This window comes from Salvelinus fontinalis, chromosome 38, assembly GCF_029448725.1.
Source record: "Salvelinus fontinalis isolate EN_2023a chromosome 38, ASM2944872v1, whole genome shotgun sequence".
NCBI lineage: Eukaryota > Metazoa > Chordata > Actinopteri > Salmoniformes > Salmonidae > Salvelinus > Salvelinus fontinalis.
Window position 1 is genome coordinate 32,163,915 of NC_074702.1, and position 11,566 is coordinate 32,175,480.

Genomic DNA, 11,566 nt, shown 5'->3' on the forward strand with positions numbered 1-11,566 from the left:
GCTGTATATTTGGCATGCATGCAGCCTTCCCAAATGTAGGCAACTGGTAACTGTCAAAATAACGGAAACACTTGACTAAATGAAGGATATAAATAATATGTCATGGTGTGGGGTGCATTTTCCTGGCATGGTTCAGGTCCACTTGTAGTACCTATGTCAAGGCTCATTGAAGCTGTTCTGGCAGCTCGTGGTGGCCAAACACTCTAAGACACTATGTTGGTGTTTCCTTTATTTTGGCAGTTACCTGTATGTGCTTGTGATAAAATTGAATCCACAGATATGTTTTAGAACCTATTGATCCTCTGTGGCTAAATTACGCTCTGTTGTATTTTGAACATTGAGAGCGAGCTCCTGTGGTTGGCAAAAATATATACAGTACCAATCAAAAGTTTGGACACACCTATTCATTCAAGGGTTTTTCTTTATTTTCACTATTTTCTATATTGTAGAATAATAGTGAAGATAGCAAAACTATGGAATAACACATGTAGTAACCAAAAAAAGTGTTAAACAGATCAAAATATTTTATATTTGAGATTATTCAAAGTAGCCACCCTTTGCCTTGATGACAAGGTGGTGAAGTGAGTGGCGCCGCAGTCTAAGGCACTGTATCTCAGCGCAAGAGGTGTCACTGCAGTCCCTGGTTCGATTCCAGGCTGCATCACATCTGGCTGTGTTTGGGAGTCCCATAGGGAGGCGCATAATTGGCCCGGGGTAGGTCGTCATTGTAAACAAGAATTTGTTCTTAACTGGCTTGCCTAGTTAAAGATTTATTTTTATTTTTATGACAGCTTTGCACACTCTTGCACACAGCCTGATCCTTACACATGTGCACCTTGTGCCTAGGGACAATAAAAGGCCACTATAAAAATGTGCAGTTTTGTCACACAACACAATATCTCAGATGTCTCAAGTTGAGGGAGTGTGCAATTGGCATGCTGACTGCAGGAATGTCCACCAGAGCTGATCCCAGAGAATCGAATGTTCATTTCTCTACCATAAGCTGCCTCCAACGTTGTTTTAGAGAATTTGGCAGTATGTCCAACCAGCCTCACAACTGCAGACCACGTATAACCACGCCAGCCCAGGACCTCAACATCCGGGTTCTTCACCTGCGGGATCATCTGAGACCAGCCACCCGGACAGCTAATGACACTGAGGAGTATTTCTGTCTGTAATAAATGTCTTTTGTGGGGGAAAGACTCCTTTTGATTGGCTGGACTTGGCTCCCCACTCGGTGGGCCTATGACATAGATTAGGGCCAAATGAATTTATGTAATTTGACTGATTTCCTTATATGTCAAATCAAATTGTATTTGTCACAGGTGCAGAATGCAACAGGTGTAGATCTTACTGTGAAATGCTTACTCACAAGCCCTTAACCAACAATGCAGTTCAAGAAATACAGTTATGAAAATATTTACTAAATAAAGTAAAAAATGTAATCAGAAAGTAACATAACAATAACGAGGCTATATACAGGGGGTACCGGTACCGAGTCAATGTGCAGGGGTACAGGTTAGTCGAGGTCATTTGTAAAGTGACTATGCTTAGATAATAACAGCGAGTAGCAGCAGCGTGAAAACAAAGGGGTGCTGGGGGGGTCATTGATTAATTGTTCAGCAGTCTTATGGCTTGGGGGTTGAAGCTGTTAAGGAGCTGTTTGGACCTAGACTTGACGCTCAGGTACCGCTTGCCGTCAAGTAGCAAAGAGAACAGTCTATGACTTGGGTGACTGGAGTCTTTGACCATTTTTGGGGCCTTCCTCTGACACCGCCTAGTATATAGGTCCTGGATGGCAGGAAGCTGGGCCCCCGTGATGTACTGCACTACCCTCTGTAGGCACTACCCTCTGTAGAGCCTCACGGTCAGATGCCGAGCAGTTGCCATACCAGGCGGTGATGCAACCAGTTAGGATGCTCTCGATGGTGCAGCTGTAGAACTTTTTGAGGATCATGCCAAATCTTTTCAGTCTCCTGAGGGGGAAAAGGTGTTCTTGTGACCTTTTCAAAACTGTCTTGGTGTGTTTGGACCATGATAGTTTGTTGGTGATGTAAACACCAAGGAACTTGAAACTCTCGACCCGCTCCACTACAGCCCTGTTGATGTTAATGGGGCTTGTTTGGCCTTCCTATTCCTGTAGTCCACGATCAGCTCCTTTGTGTTGCTCACGTTGAGGGAGAGGATGTTGCCCCGGCACCACACTGCCAGGTCTCTGACCTCCTCCCTATAGTCTCGTCGTTGTCGGTGATCAGGCCTACCACTGTTGTGTTGTCAGCAAACTTAATGATGGTGTTGGAGTCCTGCTTGTCCATAAAGTCATGGGTGGACAGGGAGTACAGGAGGGGACTAAGCACTCACCCCTGAGTGGCAGATGTACACTCACCCCTAGCGTGGCAGAAGCACTCACCCCTAGCGTGGCAGATGCAAGCACTCACCCAAGCACTCACCCCTAAGCACTTACCCCTAGCGTGGCAGATGTGTTGTTGCCAACCTTACCACCTGGGGGCGGCTAGTCAGGAAGTCCAGGATCCAGTTGTAGAAGGAGGTGTTTAGTCCCAGGGTCCTTAGCTTAGTGATGAGCTTTGTGGGCACTATAGTGTTGAACCCTGAGCTGTAGTCGATGAACAGCATTCTCACATACAGTTGAAGTCGGAAGTTTACATGCACTTAGATTGGAGTCATTAAAACTCCTTTTTCAACCACTTGTTAACAACCTATAGTTTTGGCAAGTCGGTTAGGACATCTACTTTGTGCATGACACAAGTAGAAAGAAGCTCAGGTTCAGCCAGAACCTCCAGTCTCACACACTGCTGGGCCCCTGTTGCTTTACATGTGTAAGCCCAGCAAGACTTCTGCTGGAATCTTCCACAGCACTCTCACGCTCTCCTCCTCTCTCTCTCTTATACTCAATCATACACTTTCTCTGTATATACAGTTGAAGTCGGGAGTTTACATACACTTAGGTTGGAGTCATTAAAACACGTTTTTCAACCACTCCACAAATTTCTTGTTAAAAAACTATCGTTTTGGCAAAAAAATATTGTTTCGGTTCCCTTACCATCCAAGATATCCTCCCATGTCCAGGATGTCTGCTCCTCCTGGCCACGCTGCTTGTTCCGTTTGTGGTGGGATCTTCTGTCACGTTCGTTTAGAGATGGATTGGACCAAGGTGCAGCGTGGTAGGCGTACATCATCAATTTATTAAATGAACACCAAAAACAAGAAAGCATAAACGACACGTAAAGTTTTGTAGCACTATAACACAGCAACTAACCAAAAACAAGATCCCACAAACTAAAGGTGGAAAAGGCTGCCTAAGTATGATCCCCAATCAGAGACAACGATAGACAGCTGCCTCTGATTGGGAACCATACCCAGCCAACAAAGAAATAGATAAACTAGAATGCCCACCCAAATCATACCCTGGATTCAATCAGATCAAGCACTAACCAGCAATAGCCAACACCCACATAGCTGATGTTTTGGAGGTGTCTGAGATACAACTGCGCTGGAGCTGTCAATTTGGTGAGCAGTTGCTCTTGATCATTTCCATGAAGCCACACCTGTCCCACTAGCTTTAGAAGTTCAGAACCGGTAAAGTGTTAGGCTACGTAGAAATAATGACGCTCAAATTTAGAAATTCTTATTTTGTATAACGATTTTATCAGCCTAATCGATGTATATTACTCCTCTCTCATTCCAGTGTTTGAACTTGTAAACAAGGCTGCATGGGATTTGGGATTTCTCCTAAAGTGACTCAGTGCAGCCAATGGCAATTCCCGCTTTAGGTATAATGCCGGGAGCCTCTTGTGAATTTGACAGCTCGAATGCAGTTCCACCGCCAAACAAAACCTCTATGCGGATGTCAGCTGAAGCAGGTATGATTAAATAGAGCCCTAAGATTGCTTAATTTGATTATTATTATGAGGCCTATAATACATTATAAATCGGCCTACGCTACATAATGAATGTTAAGTAGCCTACTGAACAGGATCCCACCACGAAAGACCAGCTATGTTAGCCTGATGAGAAGGTGCCTTAAGTTGTTGAGTTTGTTAATTGACCAATGATTGGGAATTATGAAAGCGTGTCTTAAGAATGAAATGAGCAGTAGGCAAGCTGTAAACCTTAAACCCATGTCCCTATCAATTTAAGAGGTTCTGAGAAAGAATGTGTTCCATGTGTCGGCCTAGGCTACACTAAACTGGCCCACCTTTTAGGCTATTATTCAGCCAAGGACTCGCTAGATGGCACCAGAGGATTGACGTTGCGCAACGTGAGCTGCGTGTAGCGGATAAGCACCAAGCAGAACCGTGCACTGCGCGAGCCTAATGGGAATTTTCAAGCAAACTAAATAAAGAGGAAGGTGTAATTAACATGTCGCAGTATTAATTGCATCTGCAAGTGAACGAATGAAGTCAATTTATTTATATATATAAATATATATATATATATATAATTAGGCGTTGCTTCTGTAAGGGTCGAGATAGATCAGAGGCCGGTGCATTTTATGCAAATCATTGAAATGGCATTGTGGGCTCCTGCACACAGCGCACATTCCTTTGGAATATTTGGTTTTATTCAAATATAACATGTTACTGGTATATGCACAGATGCTCAGTAAAGGCTCAGTAAACAAACCAAGGCTATGTAAACAAATAATAACAATTAAAATGAATGACACTCTGGAATAACAGTAAATATTCATAGGCCTACAAATCTGTCACGTAGGCTAGGAAATGCAACTTCCACAAGTTCCCAAAAAGAAAGCCCGGATAGAAGAAGGCATGTAAGACCAAGCTCTGCAGTTCTCATATTGACATTTCTTCTTTCGTAGGGAGTCTTTGAGGTAGCCTGCAACCAAGTCCTTCCAAATGTATCAATCAGGTGTTAATGGTGGATTGGCCCTAAGGAGTCATCTAACCATAAAGGTATTAGGCTATACAGCATCGCCGTACAGGGAACTGACTGAGCGCATTTCGTAATGAAGGCCTTGCTTAAAAGGAAAGCTATGCTTCTTCGCCTTAAATAAAAGCTCTTTGCTGTTGAACGCATATATTTGCTTTACCATGGCATTACAGTTAGTAGCCTAGGCCTACCTATCAATATCAAGACTATTGAAATTCCATTAGATCCGGTCACATTAACACTTTCAAACCATCGATAATATGCCTTCCACCCTTTCACATCAGAACGTTATTGAACTTGTGAAGCATCGAGTGTTTGTGCCGGTAGAAAGGCTGATAAGTATGATTGGCTCAGATTATCATCATATGATCGCATGTGAACAAAATGGAAAAAATAAGGGACATTCACGTCTATTCAAGGTTTCTAAATGATGCAATACAATATGGCATTTTTCTTTGAATTATTGGGCTCCCGTGTAGTGGTCTAAGACATTGCATCTCAGTGTAAGAGGCGTCACTGCAGGACCTGGTTCGAATCCAGGCTGCATTACATCCGGCCGTGATTGGGAGTCCCGTTGCGCGGCGCATAATTGGCCCAGCGTCGTCCGGGTTTGGCCGGGGTAGGCAATCATTGTAAATAAGAATTTGTTCTTATTAAATGACTTGCCTAGTTAAATAAAGGTTTGAAAAAATGTTGGGATTATATTGTCCCCCAAAATGTTTCATCCGGTTAAGATAAACATGATGTTGTGATGTAACGTAAGTATTACGATCATACCAGATGCATCGTTATTTACTTTTTCCCAAACAAGCACGTGGAGTAGTTCGTTGTTCGACCATTTGTGTCGAAAGTGAAGCAACGCCCCACTGGGCATACTGGTTGAATAAACGTTGTTTGAATAAACATTTCATTGAAATGATGTGGAACCAAGGTGGAATCGACGTTGAATTGACGACTGTGCTCAGTGGTGCTGCTCTCTGATCAGCTTTCAAATATTACCTTAGCACTATAATTAATCTACAATACTAACGATGGATCAGCTCCTATAGATATTACCAGCTTTGGCTGCAAATATTGAAGCGACTTATTCTAAATGCTTAGGCCTATCCTATAATAATGCACTAAATCAAGATTCGGGGCATCATTCCGCACGTTGTTCGACATCGTGAAATATATTGAGGCAAGAAGTACAGACAATAGCCTAGAATTAGCCAAATATAATTAAATTGAATGAACATCAAATTGATTTCAATGTGATTTAAATATAGGCCTACGTAGCCTATAACGTAGCATATATTTTTGCTGTCACCTCGGTTTTCATTTGAAGCACGCATCGTTTTATTATTCGTTTGTAACAAACGCAAAGACATAAGCAACATAGGCGAGCCTATTTGTAGTCGACTGCGTTCTGAACTTTATCCGCAGTCACAGACAGACCGATGAACCTCTTGATGAAGTGTTAAGCGGAGTTCTTCTGTGTATAAAGTGACGCGGGACGGCAAAAAAAAAAAAAAAACATCTAACGACTCCCTTAGATGTTCTACGAGTGGTCTGAGGCCGTCAATAAATAACGAGCGTCAGTTGGTGCAACTTTAGTAACGATGGTTTTGGGAAACAGCTCGGCTACTATACATCATAAGATTATTCTAAAGAGGATCGTAACGCTACGAAAGCTCGGAGAGCCATGCCCTTGTCTGGGTTGTGACCAAAGAGTTAGATAAAGGACTCTCAAATCTTGATTATATTTAGTTACTTCTAGGCTACTGTCTGTACTTTTTGCCTCAATGTATTTCATGATATCTAACAACGTACGGAATGATTTGACAAATATTTTTTTAAGTCCATTATTATAGGGTAGGCCTAAGCATTTAAAATAAGCCGCCCCTATATGAGTGGATCCATCATCAGTTGTGGAATAAAATCTTGTTTTAGCATGTCCAATGAGGACTTTCACCATTTTGAAGTAGTCCACGTGATTCCATCCTGGTCATCAGGAGGAATAAGCCAATTAATTATAGTCATGAGCAAACATTGGCAGTAAATCACCAACCTTGGCTTCATACCTGTTCAAACAACACACTACAGATGGCAGCATGCACCCTTTCCGTTTGTTTGCCAACTCATAAAAGTAGTAGAAGAAGAAAATGGACTACTTCAAAATGGAGGAGTCCTCAATGGGCTGCCAATAGCGCTGCCCGTGCGCTCACAGACGCCATAATAACGACCGATACAATGATGCCAGGTCTATCTAAATCTATGGTTGTGATCGATAGAGGGCAGTTGTAGGCCCTATTCTTTTCAACCCATGTTCGAATGGATTCATTGACCCTAATTTATACGTCCACAGAGCTCAATGGTGTTGTGGTCCATTTGACCTTTGGAATGTAGGGCTACATTTAGCCTACAAAAGACCGCACGCTGTTGAGAGAGCAGAAACAAAATAGGCCTATAGCCTATATTTTCCTTCTAGCCGAGGCTCGCCACCCATTTGCTCATATTAAATATTTTTTGTTTAGTCAGTAAATATGAACGAATGCACAGAAATGGCATAGCTGTCGTGAAACGGTAACTTGCATGAATCAGGTCTTAGCATTTGGTTGGCATAAATAATACAATGCGCCATGGCCATGAACTGTGAAACATTTCCATCTTGCTATTGTTCTAAATTTCAACATGGTATTAACCAATTCGATGCCTCTCTTCTGGCAAAACCCAAAATGAACCAGATTCGTCATTATGACGTGATGACCACGAAAAGACCTTTGATGAGAATACAATAAAAAAAAAAAAGATGGTGGGAAATACCCAGAAAGACCATGTTCCATGCAGCTTTAAATAAAAAGAATACATTTAAATAATACATTAGATCTCGACATTGAAAAAAGCTTTTTAATATCAACCCCATTATTTAAAAATGTGCAAGTCTTTGTTCATGTGATATCAAGTGATGAAATATTTCCTAAACATATTTCTATCACCATCTGCGTGTTTAACCCCCAGGTTTATCCAGATCAATTAAAAAGTGAATGTGACAAACGCGGGAAAATAAATAAATAAACAAAAACAAAACATCGAATTTGTACATCCCACAGTTTGATTATCAGAGAATTGTATGATCGGTCGATTAATTCAAGCTACAGAAAAAATACGATCAATACCATGAACTTTTTTCTTAAAAAACAAAAGTAAATGAGAAGAACACAAGTCCCTGCATATAATTTGCATAAAATGAAACAAAGCTACGGAGAACAAGCCATATGGTTATCAGAAAACATGTATATACACGTAGCATTGACGGTATAGGCTATGGAAATCCCGCTGAAATAAAAAATACTATCTCTCCCCCTTTATGACTAGCCTATATTCCATAAGCCTTTTCGATGCCATTTATATATCTATTGTACTTTGTAATCTATAAAAGTCATTATAGAATAAATTACAATCTCAATAACAAAATTATAAAATTAAAGTATTTGATCATTATTCCCATATCGCAATGATACCAAAACAAAAGAAAGATGGCAAGGATAAAATAAAATCCTCACCTATGATAAATAATAAAATAATAATAATATATTATTCTTATTATTATTTTCATGATATGTGATGTCAGGTGACTTGTTTTTGACAAAAGGTCTAAGTTGTTTTTAAAAGTTGATATAAAATGTAGAACACTTAAATATCTATTTCCTTTTGTAAAGGAATTATACATCTTTTAAATAAAATATATTTCAGCGAGCATATCGCCTTCTTTTGCCAATCTGTGGGCTGATTCATTATTTAGTTGCCAATCAATTAGACCATAATTACTTAAAGCACATATTTGATTCAAAAATATAATGCCAGGTGGACATTATTGTAAGCCAATGACAGGACAACATGTGAAGTCAATTCTGCCAATCCAATTGAATTCACATCAATGAAAATCCCTCTGAATTGAACATAAAATGCGTCTCAAACACATGACACCGCAAACAACAAGCATAATTTCGGCTACAAATAACTTTAAATAAAAATACAAAGTAGGCTATTGAAACCTAAAATTGTGTCAAAACCATTTGGAATAAAAAAATAGACAGCTAAAACCTGTTTTTGTTTTGAAAACACCGAAAGAAAAAAAGTGCCCCAGTGAGAAGGAACTAAGCCGTGACTGTTTAGTTATACAATATTTACAAAATTGATCACAATGTTCTGTGAAACTTGGTGATACATCTTCCTCTAGAAAAGTGCCAGGTTTCCATCGCCACGTAGCCCTCCCGTGACCTGACTGCTAGCTGCTGGCCGCGTGGCGTGGAGCGGAGCTCAGTGGTTGGCAGCCTTTTGTGTTTGATCCACACGTGCTGATATCATTGAGAGAACGAGGAGGATGATGTGTTCTTGTGTGCGTCCAAACGAAATACTAAAACCATACGACTTATGTGGTATCAATTATTCAAGGAGCTCCTTCGAACTGCTCTTGACAACAATAATAATAATAGGGCTATAACAGGCAAAATAATAACGCTTTCGCCCATAATAATTTGCCTAAACGCCTCAAAGCAATGTTGAATGTCAAAACTAACTGGAAAAAGATGACAGACGGATGATCAACCCTCACACATTGCTCAGCCGATGCTCAACCCACAGCTGCTTGTCTGGGACAGAGAAATGGCGTTTAGGCTATGTTTCGTCGAATGCAGCTCTCATTACTTTTCTTGTCGGACCCACACGTCCAGAACAAAACAATGATGATTACGCAGCGCTTTTCTATGTGTTGAATACACTAGAAAAGGCGAGAATGTAAACCATTTTAGATAAGATTCCCGAGGCTAGTTTTTAACGATAATTTCATTTACGACAAATATTTTTCACAATAGGGCTACACCTTGAAACTGCGTTGAGTCACAGTGCTAGGCATATCCTCGAACATGTGTTCGCTTAGCTCCTGAAGAAAACAATTTCCACTCCATCGCTAATGATATTCGGGTTTTGAATGGTATTCAATGCAGATATTGTGTAAGTAGCCTACTCATGCCATAGGCTAGGCTATTATACATAAAACACCCACTATCGCTCATAGTCCAGTGAATTATATATAATTTTCAAGACAAATAAAGAAAGTCTAATAGTGGTCCGTTATTGTTCATTGAACCGGTGTTTGGACTCCATGATGTGGCGGTGTGTCCCCATACACATCCTCGGTTCCAGGAAGCGGTCCACCGGGAGGAGTCATCCGTTTCTCTTTCTGTCTCCTGTTACAAAACCAAACCCTCACCACCTCTTTCTCCAGCTGTAGACCGTCCGCCAGGGAAGTAATTTCCGCCGCTGCGGGTTTAGGACACTTCAAGAAATGGGTCTCCAACGCCCCTTTTACGCTTACCTCGATAGAGGTCCGTTTTTTCCTTTTCCTCCCTTGTGCAGCGATTTTGTCCAAGCTGGTCGGACTGCCCGAGGTGGAATCCGCTTCTTCCAACCACTTGTTCAACAAAGGCTTGAGTTTACACATGTTTTTGAAGCTGAGCTGCAGGGCCTCGAACCTGCAAATAGTGGTTTGGGAAAACACATTTCCATACAGCGTTCCCAAGGCGAGTCCGACGTCAGCCTGAGTGAATCCCAGCTTGATCCTCCGCTGCTTAAACTGCTTGGCGAACTGCTCCAAGTCGTCGGAGGTCGGCGTATCCTCGTCCGAATGGTCGTGGTGACTCTGTTGCTGGTGCTGGGACGCCTGGTGGCCGTGGTCGCTGAGATGCGGGCTATGGTGGTCTTCGTGTGCATCTCTTAGGTTGTGGTGGTGCATTCCCTGTCCGCTGCCTGGAATCAGGCCGTTGACGCCGAATCCGGGCTGTGAATAAATAAGGCTCTGGCCATTGGATGTTGCCATGCTGGGTATGTGGGCTGCGTTAGTTCTCCACGCTCGGGCGTCGTGGTGGTTCCCATGTGACTGGTGCACCAGGTGGGGCGGTCGCGGCTGGTGCTGGTGCTGCAAGTTATTGGAACTGTGCATCTCGTCTCTGGTGCCCTGCACCGCGGGTTTAATGTCCTGCTCGCCGAGCGGACTGGTTGACCACGGAGCTCCCTCTCCGTGCGACAGTGCCGTTATCCACTGGTGCGCGTGGCTGAGCGGGTGACTGTTGCTCTGCAATGAGTAGTCACTCTGCAACAGGGTCTGCGCGTCCCTGTACGCCGATGCTTGCTGCATGCTCCCGGGCTCCGAGTGCACAATGGATGCGCTGGAGGTGAGGATATTGTAATGATTAGACGCTGTGGTCGCCATGACTCTCGGAGCCGGACTGATCGCTCTTATTAAAGGAACCTTGCATTTGACAGTTACTGTTTTGCCACAGGCGTCTCCCAGGCACTCTGCCAAGTGGACACAGCGGCGCGCACCTGCACTCCGCCTCGTCCCGCTGTTCATTGGACAGAAATGGATGATGGACGTGGTTGCTACTGGCAACCGCCCACTCATTGGACGTTAGAGAGTCTCAACAAACACTACCTCTTGCTAGAGAACTGCGAGTTCTGCTGCGACACCTCTGAAACGTGAGAGACCGAGTGCGGCATGGAAAACGGAGAGAGGGGATAGGCACTGGCCGAGATTTCAAATGGAACTGTAAGGAATTTACTCAAATTAATACGATACTGTTTTAAACCAATATATGAATATCATGATTGCAGA

At 42.5% G+C, this 11,566-nt stretch overlaps 1 protein-coding gene across 1 annotated transcript; it reads right to left on the minus strand.

Moving 5' to 3' along the window:
- Positions 1-7,780: 7,780 nt before the first annotated feature.
- Positions 7,781-11,258, minus strand: LOC129837325 (POU domain, class 3, transcription factor 2). The gene has a single exon (XM_055903397.1). The coding sequence runs from the start codon at positions 11,162-11,164 to the stop codon at positions 10,034-10,036; it is 1,131 nt and encodes a 376-aa protein (XP_055759372.1). The 5' UTR covers positions 11,165-11,258; the 3' UTR covers positions 7,781-10,033.
- Between the last annotated feature and the right edge of the window lie 308 nt (positions 11,259-11,566).

Excerpts from the sequence above, each read along its gene's own strand:
- LOC129837325 (XM_055903397.1), bottom strand. The coding sequence starts at position 11,164 with ATGGCGACCACAGCGTCTAATCATTACAATATCCTCACCTCCAGCGCA.